Source organism: Hippocampus zosterae, chromosome 6 (assembly GCF_025434085.1).
Source record: "Hippocampus zosterae strain Florida chromosome 6, ASM2543408v3, whole genome shotgun sequence".
Classification (NCBI taxonomy): domain Eukaryota; kingdom Metazoa; phylum Chordata; class Actinopteri; order Syngnathiformes; family Syngnathidae; genus Hippocampus; species Hippocampus zosterae.
Window position 1 is genome coordinate 22,865,854 of NC_067456.1, and position 21,116 is coordinate 22,886,969.

At 44.4% G+C, this 21,116-nt stretch overlaps 1 protein-coding gene across 3 annotated transcripts in view; it reads left to right on the forward strand.

The window, feature by feature from the left end:
* Positions 1-1,728: 1,728 nt before the first annotated feature.
* The window catches only part of nsmfb (NMDA receptor synaptonuclear signaling and neuronal migration factor b), a 41,941-nt gene continuing 22,553 nt past the window's right edge, over positions 1,729-21,116 (forward strand). Inside the window, exons 1-5 of one of the 3 annotated variants that reach the window (XM_052068232.1) lie at positions 1,729-2,029; positions 14,439-14,500; positions 14,989-15,732; positions 16,416-16,488; positions 18,217-18,285. In XM_052068232.1, coding sequence (XP_051924192.1) covers positions 1,920-2,029; positions 14,439-14,500; positions 14,989-15,732; positions 16,416-16,488; positions 18,217-18,285 — 1,058 coding nt within the window. In that variant the 5' untranslated portion in view covers positions 1,729-1,919. The remainder of the gene's footprint in view (positions 2,030-14,438; positions 14,501-14,988; positions 15,733-16,415; positions 16,489-18,216; positions 18,286-21,116) is intronic. The other 2 variants (XM_052068233.1, XM_052068234.1) reach the window with 2 other exon arrangements.

The window sequence follows — 21,116 nt, forward strand, 5'->3', positions numbered from 1 at the left end:
AATTTTCAAACATACTGTATGTATATATTTTTTTATTGTTCATTCAGCGATTTTTAACATATTTTACACCATCAAACAGAAAAATCTGAGTAACTAATTACTTTTACAAAAGTCAGTAACACAGCTGTTTTTTGTGTAACTATAATTAGTTTTAAACTAACATGCCCAACAGTGGTTGTGATGATCCGGAACAATAAACAATTTATTGGAATCAGCCATCTTTGCTGTTTACATTTGCCTCGAACGCTTTGAGGTCAGAACTTGGAAACTGCCAGTGGATGACTGAATCTGATATCCCACCTTCTTTTAATCCAATATTAGTTTCTTACATAATGTATTTAGACTGTTGTCAAATTATGAAAAGTGAGGAGGGACGTATTACCTGAGTGTCGGCAGCGGAAGAAACGTTCATACCTCTTTCATAAAGAAACTTTAGCAGCCACAACCCTTTTGGACATCAAAAATGATTATCAATTTCCTTTCACAAGTTTTCCTTGTATATTCTGCTGTAGACACCCGTTCAGTCAGGTGGTCAATGTGAGCACAATGGCCATATTGGATGTGGTTGGACGTGGCAAAGTGAAGTGTTTGTGAACATTGTTTACTTTTGCCTTGGAGATGTATAATCACTGCATTAATATCTAACCATTGCTTTTTGATTGCATTATAGAAGTCTATTTTAGCAATATTTTTTGCCGATTTTATGGTGACTACAATGGCCTCAGGCGGCCCGGTGGGCGACAGTGCAGAGGTCCGGCCTTCCTGTGTGGAGTTTGCATGTTCTCCCCGTGCCTGCGTGTGTTTTCTGCGGTTATTCCGGTTTTCCAAAAACATGCATGGCAGGTTAATGGAACTCTCCAAATCTGAGATAATTAGTTGCAGTCCCGATTTCAACAAACAAATTCTCAGCAAGTTTCTGAAACTTTCCACTCACCGCTAATGAAAAGGATACATTCATTATTAGTACAAGACGGCGAATACCGAGTAACTTGTATACCTAACAAATATTTGGGGAATCAACAATTACCGAAACATATTTAATATGTTTAACTATACTGAGCCAGAAAAATAATGTACATTCAGGTTGACAATCAGGTTTCTAACAAATTCCGATAAAATTACTGTAACCGATCAGAGAATGGTTACATCGCTATATATTTTGTTTGCATTTTAATTTCATGTCACTTCATTTTGATACATACCTCAATAAAACAAAGCTTCAACAATGAGTGTCTTCAGATTCCAAACGTTTATTGAATGGTGTTCAGACAAGGTGATGTAATAGTGTTAACTAAACATGACCCTGTCCCAGGTTTTGTGGAAGGAATGTGGTGCGGCCATAAATTTCTAAGTGAATGATTATTTGCCCAAAACAATAAAGTTAATCAGTTTGTACATCAAATATCCTGTCTTTGTAGTGTATTCGATTCAATCCAAGTTGAACTTGATTTGCAAATTACACAATGTCCAGACTTATTGGAATTGGGTTTGTAAATGTTTTTTGTTGAGAGCACAGAATCACGAGTGATCCATGGCATTTCAGATGAGAATATTGATTTGATATGGAAGAAAATTGAGTTGAAAGCTTGCTCAATTCGATTTGTCAGTCTTGTCAAGTACCTTTGTTATTGACATCCTCTTCAACTTCTGCCCACGCCCACTCAGTGCACGTGCGCACGAGACGGGGGGGGGGGGGGGTTGCTCTTCCATATATGGTCCTAACTTCCTTTCCGGACTCGTGGCTACGTGAGTGCGGAGCTGAGCATCACGTCTCTCGCACGCGGCTCCTCTCCCAGTTCGCAGCACTGCAGCTGCTACTACGCGTAATTAGGTCAAATACGAAAACTTGAAATTGTGACTGATTGTCTTTCCCCTTTCTTTTTTTTTTCTTGTTAATTTCTCTCGTCGAACAGTGGGGAATGGTCCGCGCTTTCTCTTCGTTTCGTGTCCACTTCAGCATGGGAACTGCGGCGTCCAAAAGGAAGAGTCTGAGGAGTGATGCGATATCATCCGTGGCCGCAAAAGTTCGGTGAGTCGCCACAATTATGAGCTCATATTTAATTAAAATAAAGCTGTACCGTGTGTGAACTGCTGCAGAACATTGCGAGTGAGTATGAGAGATTCAAGTGATGCTTGGAAAAACATGTGGTCGAGACTTGTGAAATAATAGACGCGCCTCTTTTGTGTGTGTGTGTGTGTTTGTTTGTTTGTTTTTTTCACTTTTAATTGCCAGACTAAAAGAAACCCCTCCTCACATTTAAATATGCATTGAAGAATATTGTACCGTAGCAGAGAATAATTTGGACTGACTGGACTGCTCGCTCGTCGTGTTCCAAACGTCGTTGTGGAAAACGGTTCGACTTCTACTACAATTTGAAAGAGCAGAAAGGAAATAAGCGTAGAGTGCATGGAATGAAATTATATTTAAATTACCATCTAGTTTCAGGCTAACGGGGGCAGTCGCGTGTATTTATGAGATTTATATGCAATTATTAAACCTCTACTAAAAGTTTTTTTTGCTTTGATTAAAAAAATAAATAAAGTAGAAATTTTGGTTTAGTGTACCTTTTACAGGACTGAGAGCTTCCAAAGTGCAGTAAACCATCCTAGAGAAAAGCCAAGTAACCGAAGTAAGCTACCTTTACAAACCAAATTTATATTTTAGGTTGTTTCCATGTAATGTATATTGTAACATGCAGAAGTTTTGATTTGTATTTGTTCACTGAAAAAAGTAATAACCTCCAGCTGGTCTCAGTGGACTTGCACTAATTGTAACAACATTTCATTTTGAATTGGTGCGGACTGCAACTTAAGGTCATTGTGTCAGAACAGTGTGTTCTCAGTTTAAAAGCCGACTCGAATGCGCTTTGATTTGTGAACTCGCAACCGGCCTGAAGAAGCCTTGAATCTGTCGTGTGTGTGGCTTGGATGCCGTATTCATTTCAAATTCAGTTATTTGTCGGCCCTCTCAAGAGACTGGCTAATTGGTCAAACAAATGTACCGGTATGCAAAGGAAATGGTAATATTAACTTAGTGCCTCTGTGTCTGAATGTTCTTTTTTTCCCTGATACTTTTAGAAGCATCTGACAGATTCATAGTCTACGTTATTTACGGACTTCATTTCAGGAAAATGTGTTCCACAGTTTTTCCTGCACCGTCACTGACAAATAATTAAAGGTTTAATGGCAATTAAACCATGATAATGTCTTTGAATCCCAGTCAGTGTTCCAATCAAAGCCTACGAATGATACTCATGTATTGTTACTGTGAATGGCAGGAGAAGAGCTCACTTTTCTCTGAGAAATCAAACTGTTGGTATTCTTTGGTGAACCAGATACGGCATTTCAGAGCAGGTTTCATTTACAATGCCGACATGGAGACAATTTAGAGTTCAGGACATTCTAATTGCAGACAGTCGGAGCCGGTATTTGAACAGCAGACCCTTCAGCCAGTTGACGACCGGCTATACCAACCGAGCCACACCCGCCCAGTCACATATCCTTGTGAATTTCAACTGCATAATACTGTGCATAAAACTTGGGCATTTTGCATTGAAAAATAATGAGATGCGTTTTTATAAACAGTACCTTATTTTATTTTATCACCTGGAAAATTCCAAAAACAAAGGCTTCTAGTGCAGTGCAAAGGAAACATCAGTAACATTTGTAGTTTTTGTCACCCAGCTTTAACATTAGTATTTTTTTTTTAAACTTTTCTCTTTTAGTTTTTTTCGGGCAATACAGTGGATGATTGGTCAGCACAAATTTGTCTCACAGTAACACTGTGGGTTCAAATCCGCGCATCAGCCTGTCTGTGTGGAGTTTGGATGTTTCCTCCAAATTCCCGTAATGTGGAATCTAGGTTCATTCAAAACTCTGTTTTCTATAGGCATAAATGTGAGTTGATTGGGTTTTTTTTTTCTTTTTTTGTCCATGTGTCCTGTGATTCTCTGGTCACCAGCTTGATTGATCGATTTATTGAAGATATAAACACATAACCAAACCTGCATGACCAGCTGAAGGTGTACTTGGCTTCTCTTCCAAAGTCAGCTGGGATAGGTCCCAGTGCACCTGCGACCCTAGTGGGGATAACCAGTACAGATGATGGGTGGATGGATGGAAGTAGTTTTCCCACACATTGCTGTACCACGTAGAGTCCCACACCAGGCAGAGTGGAAAATTCAAACATGAGCCTGCGGAAGATGTGGACAATTGGTTGAGAATGTCTACAAATGGCGCTGTGTGCTCTCTGTATTTACAGCTCATGCACGCAGCCCCCCAACAACTTCAGTATTCTCCCACAGAGTTAAAATTCGATGGTGCACTGAAAGACATTGAAAGAAGAACAAATCATTGTTCTTACTGACATGCAAGTGTTAGTTTCACAAAACGGAAACTTGTGTATATGATAGTTTAGCATGCCCTCGAAAATGTTTATTTTTTAGACAAATATTTACTGTTTGTGACTTTACTATTGCGTTAGTATAGATTTGTGATACAGCACTGTAGACTACAGCACTTTCTTTGGTAACATTTTAAGTTATGTGGCCGCCGTTGGAATAGCTCTCCAAATGTAAATCGTTGACCTCATCGACTTACCTGTTGGGGGTCAAATACTTGTAACATAATGGCCATGAAAGGATAAATGTAATGACAATATATTGGAATATTGACTGGTTGGCATGACATTGTATCCTTTGTAGAAAGTGTCATTGTAATGTTAATAAGAGGATGTATAGTCTTGATACTGGCCCTATGCACTGAAAGGATTAAGTGAAGACTGGAGTTGAAGGTTTAAGAGGTTAATGTGTGTATTACTTGGGGTGGATTTTTGTCGGGGCAGTCATGCAAGTAATGTCCTGGGCTTTTTTGGAACTTTCTTGAAGCAATTGCTTTATTACAATGACATTTGGGAACATGAAAAATTTAAGAAAAATGTCTCACCACAGATTTCTACTTTATCCTTAACCCCACCTACCCCACCCCAAAGAAGGCATTCTCACTCTTGATCTAGCTTCCCATCCTTCCATCTAATTACACTTAATTCATTTACCCAAAAATGAATTTATGGGATTAGACATTAATGTATTTTGGAAACTCCTGATATTAGTTTTGAGGTGCTGTTATACATGACATGATCCATGACATACAGTACATTAGGGTTGATGATTGGCTAGCTTTGGCTGTGTTGTTTCGCCAAATCTCCTCTCTGTCTTGCCATTTGAAACCCTGGGCCGTCTGCAGAAATGGTTGTCCAACCTCATACCATACAAATTGGATGAGATGTTTTGCATGCAGTTTTTTGCAACCCACTCCTTGCGGAGTCGCTCCATCACAGGTTTGTAAATGGTGTTTCTCCATCAAGTTCAGCTGAAATTGATTTCATCATTGTACAAAGACTTTCGTTGTCTTGGTTTCCCTGGACAACACACAAGCTTGGCGGCTGCCTGGATGATCTCTGGTTCAATAGCCACCTAAGCAGAAAGACTAGGTCTGGCTCATGTAGCGAATACTAGCAGAGGGAACGAGCTGACGAACTCGCTGACCAAGCAGATGATCAAAAACTGGTTTTGCTGTCAAAAGATGTGTCTTTTAGTTGGTGTCGTTAGAGGAGATGAATTTCAAGGGTATAGGTCCAAAACTTATGAACACCACAGAGTAAAGCAAACTTGGTGGGGGAAGACCGTGGAGTGTATGTGGATTTTACTCTAATTTGAGGGACTGCCCTGGTGATACAAGACTTTCAACTCGTTTGACCCATTGGGCAAATGAAAGCACCTGGAAGGAAAAGCTGTGCACAATGCCGTGCTTCGAGTAGAGAGCTTGGGTAGTGGGCATATTAATTAGTTATTTCCTTCCTTCCTTGCTTCCTTTCTCCCTTCCTTCTTTCCATTCCTTCCTTCTTGCCTGCTTACTTACCTACCCATTGAATATAATGATATAATCTAAAACCTGTAACCTTATACTGTAAGGGTGGCACAATGGTCAACTTAGAACGTCCGCCTCACAGTGCAAAGGTCGTGGGTTTCTATCCGCCCCCAGACTTCCTATGTGGAGTTTGCATGCTCTCCCCATGCCTGCGTGTTTTTTTTTCCAGGTACACCTCCCACATACCAAAAACATGCATAACAGGTTGATTGATCACTCTAAGGCAGCCCGTGCTCCAGTGGTTAGCGCGTCGACCTCACAGTGCAGAAGTACCGGGTTCAATTCCAGCTCCGGTCTCCCTGTGTGGAGTTTGCGTGTTCTCCCCAGGCCTGCGTGGGTTTTCTCCGGGTACTCTGGTTTCCTCCCACATTCCAAAACCTTGCATAGCAGGCTGATTGAACACGCAAAATTGTCCCCAGGTGTGAGTATGAGCATGCATGGTTGTTTGTCTGTGTGTGCCCTGCGATTGGCTGGCAACCAGTTCAGGGGTTCCCCTGCCTATTGCCCGAAGACAGCTGGGATAGGCTCCAGCAACCCCCGCGACCCTTGTGTGGATAAAGCAGTTTGGAAAATGGATAGATGGATATATTCCTTCTAGTGGATAGCAAGTCCCCCTCACAGTGCAGAGGTGCTCGGGCCTTCGTGTGTGGAGTTTGTTTGTTCGCACCGTGCCTGTGTTGGTTTTCTCTGGCTCCTCCGGTTTCCTCACACATTGCAAAAGCGTGCATGGCAGGCTAATGGGATGTGATTGTCTGTGTGTGCAAATGGTCTTTTGTCTATGTGTGCCTTGCGATTGGCTGACAACCAGTTCAGGGTGTCCCCTGCATCCTGCCCGAAGACAGCTTGGATAAAAATCCTACCAATATAATTAAGAATTATATCTATATTATCTATATAATATGATATCTCAGATTTGCTCAACTGAAGTGAAAGCAAACAATGTGTTCTCTTGTACTGTGTAGTATGCTTACAGTAAATAAGACTGCACTGCATTTGTTATGTGTTTCAGGCTCCTTTAAAGCTCTCTGTACCTTGTGCGTTCATATACAGTACCGTTGTATGAAAGCATCACCCCCCACCATGAAAGCACCTCATGTAAACAAAAGCCCCGTTCCTTCTTTCATACCAACGGAGGCGCCTATATTTGCCCCTCCAGCTTTGTGCCATTCATTGCTCATTAATGTCTCCCACTGGGAGGCATTTATACGCCACACTGTTCAACATATACATCGACTTGTCCCTCTTCTCCACAATAATGTGGACGAGTAATCATTTACCTCATTTGAGTACCACCCTTGCACATAACATTATCCATTTTTTGGATCTTTGTCTTCATCTATCGTCTCTCTTGTTTAATACAAATTCCTTGCTTATTTTTCTTATCATCATCCCACTTCCCACTCTGCGCTTACTTTCTATTTTGGTCTTACAGACGCTTGTCACCGTATTTCTTATGCTCCCTCCTCCCCCTCCATGTCACATGGCTGAAAACATGCAGTAGAAAAAAAAATCCAAAAGCACATGGCAGAGCTGCTGATCGTACAGCTGCACTCAGCCATAGCAAGATGAAGCACAATCGGACAGTTTCATCACACTAGTATATCGATAGTACTGCGTTTCCTCATTTTTGTGTGCCGTTCACCAAGGACTAAGTGCTGAAATGGAAGGGAAACTCACAGCCATGTGATTCAATTGAAAAGATTCAGTGATGACAATATGCTTTTGGTTCAAACAGAGTTCATGATTCTCTTTTTCATGAGCCAATTTGTATGATTCAATTTACATGAAGAGATGAATTATTGTCTGATCTGTCAACCAGTCAGCATCTACAAACAAAATCATTTGTCTTCTATACATCCCATAACGTGGGATATTGTGTATTTTTGTGCATTTGCTTTGTCGATCCACTTCAGATTCAATATTTCAAACTGTCTGGCAGGAAAGTGACATTGCATTCAGGACAAGACAAAGTCATCAAGTCCAGGGCTGACTTTGAACATTGCTTTGCTTTGTCCTCTGTGAACTGGGCTGTGAACATGTTGACATCACTCTCTTCAGAGGCTAGCATATGGATTTTTTATAAGGCGTGCTCTGAGTCATGCAGATAGATTAAGGATGATTGCATTTTCTTCCCCATGTCCTGCCTCCTTCTCCCCCCGATTCATCCAAGCCGGGAGGGGAGTCTTCACTGGAAATGCAGCCTCATATTTAATTACTTAGAGTGTCATAGCAAGAAGGCATATAGGCTACAGCATCAACACAGCTATTCCATTTGATTGGAGCCCCGGGAGATTTATGTTTGAGTGCTTGTCGACAGCCTGCTGTACAGTGCATGTGTAACCTATTTATTTGTATGTGTGCTGCTCAGTACAACTGTGTAAGAATCTACCTATTGCAATACTAGACCTGTGTTGTCTGACTAATCACGTGATTTTGTACACGTGTGCCTGTGCGTATGTGCGTGCCTGTGTGACCTTTACTATTTGCGGGATGTGTCCTTGACTGTGTGAAGGTCAACTGGACAATCTAAATAAAATTCTAGATCAAAATAAAGCCCCTCCGTGAGCCGTCACCTTACCGTGGTGGAGGGGTTTCTGTGTCCCAATGATCCTAGAAGCTAAGTTGTCTGGGGCTTTATGCCCCTGGCAGGGTCACCCATGGCAAACAGGTTCTAGGTGAGGGGCCAGACAAAGCACGGCTCAAAGACCCCAATGATGAGTGAAATAAATGGATCTAGGTTTCCCTTGCCCGGACGCGGGTCACCGGGGCCCCCCTCTGGAGCCAGGCCTGGAGGTGGGGCTCGTTGGCAGGCGCCTGGTGGCCTGGCCTACACCCATGGGGCCCGGCCGGGCACAGCCCGAAGAGGCAACGTGGGTCCCCCTTCCCATGGGCTCACCACCCGTGAGAGGGGCCAAAGGGGTCGGGTGCAATGTGAGCTGGGCAGCAGCCAAAGGCGGGGACCCTGGCGGTCCGATCCTCGGCTGCAGAAGCTAGCTCTTGGGACATGGAATGTCACCTCTCTGGCAGGGAAGGAGCCCGAGCTGGTCTGTGAGGCAGAGAATTTCCGACTGGATATAGTCGGACTTGCCTCCACACACAGCCTGGGTTCTGGTACCAGTTCTCTCGAGAGGGGTTGGACTCTCTTCCACTCTGGAGTTGCTCACGGTGAGAGGCGCAGAGCAGGTGTGGGCATACTCATTGCCCCCCGGCTCAGTGCCTGTACATTGGGGTTCACACCGGTAGACGAGAGGGTTGCCTCCCTCCGCCTTCGGGTGGGTGGACGGGTCCTGACTGTTGTTTGTGCATATGCACCAAACAGCAGCTCAGCATACCCACCCTTTTTGGAGTCCTTGGAGGGTGTGCTGGAGAGTACTCCTGCTGGGGACTCCCTTGTTCTGCTGGGGGACTTCAATGCTCACGTGGGCAATGACAGTGATACCTGGAGGGGCGTGCCTGGGAGGAACGGCCCCCCCGATCAGAACCCGAGTGGTGTTTTGTTATTGGACTTCTGTGCTCGTCACGGATTGTCCATAACGAACACCTTGTTCAAACATAAGGGTGTCCATATGTGCACTTGGCACCAGGACACCCTAGGCCGCAGTTCGATGATCGACTTTGTAGTTGTATCATCGGATTTGCGGCCGCATGTTCTGGACACTCGGGTGAAGAGAGGGGCGGAGCTGTCAACTGATCACCACCTGGTGGTGAGTAGGCTCCGATGGTGGGGGAAGATGCCGGTCCGTCCTGGCAGACCCAAACGTATAGTGAGGGTTTGTTTGGAGCGTCTGGCAGAATCCCCTGTCAGAAGGAGTTTCAACTCCCACCTCCGACAGAGCTTTTCCCATGTTCCGGGGGAGGCGGGGGACATTGAGCCCAAGTGGACCATGTTCCGTGCCTCTATTGTTGAGGCGGCCAATCTGAGTTGTGGCCGTAAGGTGGTTGGTGCCTGTCGTGGCGGCAATCCCCGTACTCGCTGGTGGACACCAGCAGTAAGGGATGCCGTCAAGCTGAAGAAGGAGTCCTATCGAGCCTTTATGGCCTGTGGGACCCCAGAGGCAGCTGACGGGTATCGACTGGCCAAGCGGACCGCTGCTTCGGTGGTCGCCGAGGCAAAAACTCGAGCGTGGGAAGAGTTCGTTGAGGCCATGGAAGCCGACTTCCGGACGGCTTCGAGGAAATTCTGGTCCACCATCCGACGTCTCAGGAGGGGGAAGCAGTGCGCCACTAACACTGTGTACAGTGGGGATGGGGCGCTGCTGACTTCGACTCGGGACGTTGTGAACCGGTGGGCAGAGTACTTCGAAGACCTCCTCAACTCCACCAACACGCCTTCCTTGGAGGAAGCAGAGCCTGGGGACTCTGAGGTGGGCTCTCCTATCTCTGTGGTTGAAGTCACCGATGTGGTTAAAAAGCTCCTCGGTGGCAAGGCCCCAGGGGTGGATGAGATCCGCCCGGAGTTCCTCAAGGCTCTGGATGTTGTGGGGCTGTCCTGGTTGACACGCCTCTGCAACATCGCGTGGTCAACAGGGAGAGTGCCTCTGGATTGGCAGACCGGGGTGGTAGTCCCTCTTTTTAAAAAGGGGGACCGGAGGGTGTGTTCCAACTACAGAGGGATCACACTCCTCAGCCTCCCTGGTAAGGTCTATTCAGGGGTGCTGGAGAGGAGGGTCCGTCAGGAAGTCGAGCCTCAGATTGAGGAGGAGGAGTGTGGTTTTCGTCCCGGCCGTGGAACAGTGGACCAGCTCTACACCCTTAGCAGTGTCCTTGAGGGTATGTGGGAATTCGCCCAACCAGTCTACATGTGTTTTGTGGACTTGGAGAAGGCGTTTGACCGTGTCCCTCGGGGAGTTCTGTGGGGGGTGCTTCGTGGGTATAGGGTGCCGAACCCCCTGATACGGGCTGTTCGGTCACTATACCACCGATGTCAGAGTTTGGTTCGCATTGCCGGCAGTAAGACGAAATCGTTTCCAGTGGGGGTAGGACTCCGCCAAGGCTGCCCTTTGTCGCCGATTCTGTTCATAACCTTTATGGACAGAATTTCTAGGCGCAGCCGAAGCGTTGAGGGGGTACGTTTTGGGGGCCTCAGTATTACATCCCTGCTTTTTGCAGATGATGTGGTGCTGTTGGCTCCTTCAAACGGGGCTCTCCAACTCTCACTGGAGCGTTTTGCAGCCGAGTGTGAAGCGGTTGGGATGAAAATCAGCACCTCCAAATCTGAAACCATGGTCCTCAGTCGGAAAAGGGTGGAATGCCCCCTCCGGGTCGGGGGGGAGATCTTGCCCCGAGTGGAGGAGTTTAAGTATCTTGGGGTCTTGTTCACGAGTGAGGGCAGGAGGGAGCGGGAGATCGACAGGCGGATCGGTGCAGCGTCTGCTGTGATGCGGACGTTGTATCGGTCTGTCGTGGTGAAGAAGGAGCTGAGCCAAAGGGCGAAGCTCTCAATTTACCGGTCGATCTACGTCCCAACCCTCACCTATGGTCACGAGCTATGGGTCGTGACCGAAAGAACGAGATCCCGGATACAAGCGGCCGAAATGAGTTTTCTCCGCAGGGTGTCCGGGCTCTCCCTTAGAGATAAGGTGAGAAGCTCAGTCATCCGGGAGGGGCTCCGAGTCGAGCCGCTTCTCCTCCACATCGAGAGGAGCCAGATGAGGTGGCTTGGGCATCTGATTCGGATGCCTCCTGAGCGCCTCCCCGGTGAGGTGTTCCGGTCATGTCCCACCGGGAGGAGACCCCGAGGAAGACCCAGGACACGCTGGAGAGACTATGTCACCCAGCTTGCCTGGGAACGACTCGGGATCCCCCGGGGAGAGCTGGAAGAAGTAGCTAGGGAGAGGGAAGTCTGGGCTTCCCTGCTAAAGCTGTTGCCCCCGCGACCCGGCCCCGGATAAGCGGTAGATGATGGATGGATGGATGGATGGATCAAAATAAAGTGACAAATAATTGTGAACAGCAAATTCATTTCAAGATATTTGAGGAGCAATAACGTAGTTCAGTTAAAAGGGGCAAATATACATACCGCTAATAGTTTTCACACCATCATTCAATTTTTAGCAAAATAAATTTTTGGAAAACAAATTCAAGTCGGGCTTTCTTATAGTGGTGTGTCTTGGAAACATGTTTCATGATACATGTAGACTTTCTCTGACGTGCATCCAGCAGCTTTGTATTTGATACAGGTCAAGAGTCAAGCTCTGTTCTCCAGAAATTTGGCTTATGTGGCTCACAATGCTCTGTTAAGAGTTTCTGGCACCAAATTAGGTTCATGCACGAAGTTGGCTGTGGCTTCACTAATATGTAAGGTACCTGTTATCCAGAAGAACCTGTTTCCGAGTTAGACAATGCAAAGTGGAGTAGCGCTCCATCCTGAACCATCCTAATTACTATGCAGATTGGAAGGGCATCAGAGCCGTAAAGGGAATTTACTAATAAGAGGGATAAGATAAGATAAGATATCCTTTATTCGTATTTCAGTTCAACAGTCACATCACAAAAACATGTTTTGAACATCTTACAGAACCATCCATCCATCCATCCGCTTTATCCTCACAAGGGTAGCAGGGGGTGCTGGAGCCTATCTTAGCCGTCTTCGGGCAGTAGGCGGGGTCACCCTGAACAAGGAAACTATTGTCAACCAATTGCAGGGTACACAGGGACGAACAACCATCTGCGCTCACAGTCACACCTAGGGACAATTTAGAGTGTTCAACTAGCCTGCCATGCATGTTCTGTGGAATGTGGGAGGAAAACGGAATACCCGGATAAAACCCACGCAGGCCCGGGCAAAACATGCATACTCCACACAGGGGGTTCGATCCTGGCCAGAGCTGGGATCGAAATCACGACCTCTGCACTGTGAGGTCGACACGCTAACCAGTCGACAACGTGGCCGCATAGAACAATGTTAATTTATATATTTATTTCATGCTTTTATTGTTGGAACATAAAGTGTCAAAGTTACCTGTATGGTCTCCCAGCTCAACAGATGAACTGTGTTGCAGCTTTCAAAGCTGTGTGCCAGGTCAGTACTCACTTTATAAATACTGTTATACTGTGGTGATAGATGACAGTTAGATGGCAAACCTAATAGACAACATGCCAGGCTCAGCCTTTGAGATCAATGAACTATACAGTTGTTTTGAGCTGACGGTGAGTCCTGTTCGGGGAAGAAATCCGGTGACGGATACTGTATTGATATCAACAAATGTTGGTGCACAGACATTGACCTATCGGGTTCTCCTGCTCCAGGCAATTACCGTAAGAGCAATTGACTGCTGGTATCGGAAGTTGGCTGTGCTGTGTACCCGTCAGTGCCCACATATGGCAACGTGTGTGTGAGACGAAGTCAGTCATTCTCGACACCGATTGGCCACCTTGCATTCACATTTTCACACGGCAGCAATCTGGAGAAAATAATAATAATAATAAATTTTATTTATAAGCGCCTTTCAAGACACCCAAGGACACTTTACAATAACAAAAAAATCACAAAACAATACAGGTTGAGCAGCGGCAGCCAAAAATGCGCCAGCGTTCACCCAACCGAAAGTCAGAAAGAAACCACAAGGGAGGGAGGGGGGGAGGAAAAAAACCATGCTTGAACTACCCTCATTTTGAGGATAATTTGAGTGAGGTAAAAAACTCCTGCACAGGCATATGACCGATACAACAGGTCACAAGAAATGCCAAGTTTTTAGTGCTCATACTTATGTCGCATCAGATGCATCATTCGTGTTGCCCGGCACACATTCCCATCTACTCGCACAACCTTCCTTGACTTTATATCCTCAACCCACGTTAGGTCTGACTGGAGCATTAGGAAATAGCCTCATACAGATCTTGTATGGTGGTATCATCAAGTTGACACCTTTGTCTATGAAAGGGCCTCACAAACGTTCTCAGAAACATCTCTTGCAAAGTGACGCAGTGAGTGGTGTATCCTGGGTGTTCCAGATCTTGCAAAATCAGACTCTCTCCCTCAGGCAACCAAGGGGTGACCAGGTCCCATTTTTAGACCCAGTAGCAACTCATAGGTCTGTCACAGCATTTCTTTGGCTTTCTCTGAGCGTCGCTCACAGATTGGATGGTCGTTTTCTCGGGCGCCCCTGTAATGCCCAATTGGTGGAGGAATTTGCAGAGAGCAAAGTCTCGACAGCCAACTTCTTTGGGCTCATAGAAAAACCTCCAGCCCTTGCACCCGCATGCCTCCACCAGTTCCTGATATTTGGCATGTTTTATTTCATCTGTTTGCTCAATCTGCTCTTCCCAGGGCATTAAGTTCCAGCATGAGCAGGTGTTGTGAAGCCTCAGAGGTGCTAATCATTTCTGTGCTGGGTCAACCTGCAGCTGCCATTCAGGGCCTGTTGTCTGCGGACATGCCCAGGGTTTCTCTCCATCTTTGATAAAGGGGATGTCTTTTTAGAGTGTAATGGTGGTCACAAAATGGAAATCTAGGCTTTGACAGTTGCAGACTTAATTTTATTTCATGTGTACTTCTCGTGTCTTAACAGGGCTGCCAGAGCATTTGGAGAATATTTGTCCAATACAAATGCAGAGAATCGCAACAGAGCAGGTAGGTGAGGTCATTTGACCATGTTGATTCACCTGAATTCAATGTTTTGTTTCCCCCCACTTTGGACAGCAAGTTCTTCCATAAAATGTTACCATTCATGCAACTTTTAATGAGTGGAATGTGAACAAAGCAAGGAGCTCTTCCCTCAACACATTTGAGATCAACTAGAACTTGTTGTCAACCAAGCCATCTCATCGAACATTAGTGACCTTAGACTTCACAAATGTTACTCTGGGTGAATGGACAACATTCCCAATGTCCCATTCCTAAATCTTACAGAAGAAAAGTTGCTGTTATGTTGTTTGGATGAAGATTTTACCAACTCCATTTTGTCTTACATTTTCCATTTTCGCTTAGAATATTGGAATCTTAGACTTCTTTGTAGTCAACCTGGACAATAAAATTGTAGTCAATCATTGGATTTTATTTTTCTATCTTAAAATGGCATCCACTGACTTTCCTATTCTCATTTTCATTTTTTTCTGTAGATCATCTGTTGTCTGACACCTTCCTTGGCCATACCTGTGACTCTCCAGACGCCAGTCACTTGTACAACAACAATCTGCCACCACAGAGCAACTCTTTACCCATAGTAAAATCAAGCAAGGCTGGACAATCTAATCGTAGTGCCCAGATACAAGCCCAACCTCAGGCTAACCCACTCAAAGCTCAGGCACCTTCTAAACGTAGACTCTCTGCTGAGCGAAGCCTCTCCACAGAGAACCCACCAAGTGCCAGAGAAGCACAGGGTAGTGTGACAGTGAAGCCAGCTAGGGTGTACACAATCACAAAAGAGGTGAGGATGACTCTGGGCCAAGGCAGTGAGGAAAGCCTGGAATTGGAGGTGCTGAAGTGTGGCAAGGATGACCCACTTTCCCAAGCGCAATACGACAACTCATCTTACCCTGACCAGCGATCATCTGCATCAACCCGGGGTAGCCACAACCGTAGTAGTCATCACCGCAGTTACCATGGCCACCAGAATCGTGGGGGGCCTTTGTCTTCATCTCAGTCACTGCAGAGCTCTAACAGTGCTAGTAATATACGAGATTGGGGCATGAGGAAAAGAGGTTCAAGAGATGACAGCACTCCAGACTGTGTGGCCTGCATTCGTGCCCCGTGTCAAAGCCAGCGCTCCTTGGACCTGGATACCTCACCACGGAATGGGAGGAAACACCATAAGAAACTGGAGAGGATGTACAGTGATGAAAGAACATCTACTGATGACAGGGGTAATGCATGTTAGAAGTCATAATGGGTCAAATAATTATAGGTAGTAATCTATCCACTCATTTTCTATGCTGTTTGTTCAGATCAGCATCGCAAGAAAGCTAGTGACTATCTGACCTGACTTAGGACCAGAAATGCAGAAGTAGTGTCTAGAAAAAATTGTTTAGCCCGTTATTGAAACACTTGGAAATATTTGTGGCAATAACTCCTTGCAAAACGAATAAAGTACTGTAGTTGTTTTCAGAATGCTTCTGCATTTTAGCGAAGGAGTTGCTTCATGAATCACAACAGATCGAGTATGTTATGTGTTCATCTGAGGTTTATCGATATTTATCTATATTTAGGATGAATGATTTTCCAATTTGGCAACACTAGGTCCTACTAGTGACCAGGTCTTCCTTACAGTTTTTAGGTTCATGGTTTGAATCTCAATCCAGGGTGGGTCCTGCCCAAATTTAACTTATATACTCTCCAAGTGAAACAAAATATATGTATGGATGTATTTACATTTGCATAACTATATGTTACATGAAAGCTGTCCTTGGAAAAGGTAATCATTGGAAGGTCAGATGATACGGTATACCTTCAACTAATGCAGAAAAACTGCTTATTTCGTTAAAGAGCATTATGCACTTCAGTAAAACTGACTTGTGGTTATTCTACTTTCTAATATTTGTGATTTCAGAAGACAGTTCTGATAGCTGGTTCCCCAAAGAGAATATGTTGAGTTTTCAGACAGCAACTACCACCATGCAAGCGTAAGTACAGCATAGAATCTACATTTCTTCTCCCTCAATGTGTATCATTTTCGATCAAGTTCCTGTCAGGTCTGCTGATTAAAAAACTGGATTATAGCACATGTGGGCCTTTGGTGGCCCGCAATAAAAGGGCACTCTAAAATGTGAAGTTTTAATATATTGATTTCCTTTAAATTTTATTGCGATATTATGATCACATGTAATTTGTTGATTTGAAAGATGGGGTATGCAAAGACGCTCTTGTTTTCTGCTCGAGTCGCTCAGCAAAAATATTTGGGTGAGGGATCATGCCGCACGCGAACTCCCCTGTGAGGTGTCACATGATGCAATTCAACGGATATCTACTGAATATTTGGCTGGCTGTATTTCTGGCTGACCTTAAATCTTGTCTTCTTCCACTTCTTTCTCTGTGGCGGCTTTCAAAATCACGACTGTAGAATATCGTGAGTAATTCCTTCACACACCCACACTCTGCATATTTGGCATCTTGTTTGTTTCACTTCAAGTATCGCATCTTGAACCTTTTTTTCCCCTCCCTCCATGATTGTCTCTTGTACCTCTGTGCTATTCACTTTCCTTTGTCCTCTTGAACCACATTGTTTGCTGGACTGAGTATTTCCATCAGAAAACAAAGGTGCACAATTGGCAAAATAAATCAGCAAAATTGGTATAATGTATACTCCTTATACATTACAAATAAGTCAAGAAATGCCACAGTGATTCCGTTAGGTGAAATGTACATACTCAGTCCTGGTATAAAAAAAGAATATTCATGATGATGCATGTAATGTAATGTTGAGAACACGCATTTGCTTGTTTGAAAAAACACCCATTGCCACCTTCAGTAAATCGTCGCTGCATCTGATGGATACAAGAAGATGAACTGTATGTAGGAAACAGGACTAACCCAAACATGATGAATCTAGAAATCATGTAGAAATAATTGTATTCTTGTGACAATCTGATGAGAATCTTTGAGTCCTGTTGACATTCTTGTATGTAAAATGGAACCTGCTTGACAACAAACAAACAGCATGAGGAAGACAAATTGTTTGCATTCAGTGGAGAAAAGGTCTTTTCACGGGCTGGGCAGTGACAATATTCACTGTACAGACATTTCTTGTGCATTGGTGGCTCTTGTCAGTCAAAACCTGACTGCCGGGTATGACTTGATATTTAATACACAGGGCAACTTGATGCTCATTCTGTTTGACATCATAACGGAGCCACTGCTGTCCTCTTTAGGGTCAAATGACAGTGCTCACTGACCAAGATGTGCAGTCCTTCAAATGGTTTGGTCCAATTCAATCTTGTCTAAAATTCCGGGTTATCAATCTACAATACCAGTAATAATAATATTGAGAAGGCAAACTTGAAATTTAGTTTCTAAGTTAAAAACATGTCTCTTTGCTATCTTGTGTTGTGGTCCTCCAAGTGTGTGTGTGTGTGTGTGGGTGTGTTTCCGTACTGTATAAAATGTGCATTCTGCAATAACTTTCGCCAATCCATAAATAACTCTAAGAACTTCATTCACCTCGATACAACCTATACTGATTCACTTTCCTCTTAAAAGCAAAATGATGAAGCTATTCAAGCTCAGCTCACACGTTTAACCCTTGAATTAGATTTGGTTCAGACAGAAAAACTCATCAAATCGGGTCGTGTTGAAGCGTAATTTTACCCCCGTACCCTTCTCGGTACATGCTTAACACTTTGACATTCTGGCAGGGCTTTCCGGGGCATTGCCGAGAAAAAGAGACGGAAAAGAGAGCAGGATGCAGCCACCGTGATCGAGAGGTACCCTGTCCTGGCTTTCCTGTCCTGTCCTGTGTAAAGCTAAACCGTCCGCTGAACAACAACCCTGTCGCACAACAACAAACTACCGTAATCTTCTTGCCTAGGAAATATGGATTTGCCCTTTCCCGAAAGAAACAATGTTGATTTTACAATGCTACCTAGTAATAATAATCATCATCGTCATTATAATAGTAATCATCATTATTATTATTGTTATTACTATTATTAGTAGTAGCAGTATTATTATTATTAATTCAAAACATATCCCCTGTGTGATGAGCTACGACAGTCTTGGAACACCTGTAAAGTCAAATACGAAAGAAGGAAAATTCACTGTGGTTTTGAGTTTGGCTGGCAACCAGTTCAGGGTGTCCCCTACCTATAACCCGAAGTCAGCTGGGATAGGCTCTGGCACGCCAGCGACCCCCGTGAGGATAAAGCGATTTAGATAATGGATGAATGTAACTTTCTTTTCAAAGCCCCCTCAAGAACATTGGATCAGATATCAAAAGCAGTGTGTATCTTTCAAAGAACTTTCTTGACAATTAAAGATCATTTGAAATCGGTGAAGGGAACATTAGTGACATAAGTCATGCCATAATATTGATCATAACATTTAAGATTCAGAAAGGTTGATTTACTTCTACGGGACTTGACACAGAACAACTTTGCCATTGTTGGTGTACTTCTGGCCTTTGTGTAGCATAAAATGGAAGAGATTTGAATTCATACACTCAAGACATGATTTTGTAGACAAGTACAGACTTTCAGCTTTGCCCAAATGTGGCATTTAACAATTTTATTTGAGATATATTTGGACAAGTAAATGTTTTTGAAGTAATATCTAATTTTGTATATTTAGATAAAAATCCCAGAAATGTCTCTCCTTGAAATGCTTTTCCTGGCCTTCGTTCTTCGCTTGTTTGTGGGTCTTGCTGCCTTTGTTCTTTTCTTTCGTAGATAAAAAACAAACAAACTGTATTTTCCACACTAAAATGAGCACTGGATTATGAGGCGCACCTTTAATGAATGGCCTATTTCGTTTTTGTTTTTTTCATATATTGGATGTACCGCATTATAAGACGCAATCTACAATGCATCCACTAGATGGAGCTACGCTGAAGGAAATGCAAACGGAACGATCAGATGCCAGTAAAACTTATTTAATAAAGGAGTGACACAATTCACTTAACCAACAGCAAGTTGTAACATTGACTCGTTTCCGTGTTCAACTGCGTAACCCGATTGCCTTAAGTTTGAACTCTGCGTTGTAAGTACAGTATGTGTCTAGCAAGGAGCCATTTTGGGGTCCACATATTACCGTAATAACCATACACAAGGGGCACCGGATTTTAATCCGCACTGTGAGCTTTAAGAAAATGGAAGGCTTTTAGGTGAAGTCAGGATCCAGAAGCCAGTCAAGGATTTAGCTCGTCAAACTGAAGCAGAATACTTGGTGGAACTGTGGTTCAAGGAACTCACTCAGTGTCTTTACTTAATGCTTCGTATTGGGGTTCTTGCCATCTGTGTGTGAGAGTGTACCGTATGTGTCGGAGGCAAGGAAAAACGTTTCTTTGTGTGCCTGTTTGTGTGAGTGCCTGATCAGACTTCGAAATACCAGGCTTTTAACCGAGAGGTGCACCTCATTCTGATTTACAATTTATACCTGCATCAATATGCAATGACTTTTTTCTTTTTTATTATTATTTTTTTATTTTTTATTTTTGCTGCAAAGGTCACAGGAGATACTTTGCATACACACCGGCATGAATTTGACACCAGACTCGCTGTGTGGGTGTGAAGTGATTTTATAAGCTGTTGTCGCTCAGTAAAAAGTGTTTGCTGACTGATATATCCTCCCCTCCTCTGACTCATGCCTCTATTTTAGGCTCTGCATTCATGACTCTCTCAGCCAGCACTGAAATTGAATGCCTTTAACTATATAGACTGGCAGCACAACGTCTAAGATTTTAAAAAAAATATCAAATTTAAATGGATTTGGTTTTCAAAAAGTACTCACAAAGTAATTGGTGGTCATGCAATAATATTTCCAATGAATAACAAAATAAATTACAAACTCATATTCGACTATCCGTCAGTCTTTGCGATTGCCAAAATGCAACAGGTTGATTCCTTAGAGGAATGCATGTCATCCCATCTCTTGAGTTTCAAGGATGTCAATAGTCCTGCTTGTGTGCCATGGAGCTTTTTATTCATTCATTCATTCATCTTCCGAGCCGCTTGATCCTCACTAGGGTCGCGGGGAGTGCTGGAGCCTATCCCAGCTGTCTTCGGGCAGTAGGCGGGGGGCACCCTGAATCGGTTGCCAGCCAATCGCAGGGCACACAGAAACGAACAACCATTCGCACTCATACTCACACCTAGGGACAATTTAGAGTGTTCAATCAGCCTGCCACGCATGTTTTTGGAATGTGGGAGGAAACCGGAGCACCCGGAGAAAACCCACGCAAGCCCGGGGAGAACATGCAAACTCCACACAGGGAGGCCAGAGCTGGAATCGAACCCGGTACCTTTGCACTGTGAAGCCGACGTGCTAACCACTGGACTACCGGGCCGCCTAATAATAATAATAATAATGCTCTTGCGACGCGGGGGCCCAGTCTCATTCGGCTGGGTCGTCGCAGTGCGTAGAGCCGATCAGCTTCACCAGGGTCCGCCAATGACCACGGTCATGGGCCAGGTCCGCTGCATCCTCCAGGGTAAGGCCCTGGTGTTTGAGATCTTCTCTGATGACATCAAGCCATCTGGTGTGGGGTCTGCCGCGTGGCCTTTTCCAGCCGGCTGTCGCTGGATCAAATGAGAAGATGGCA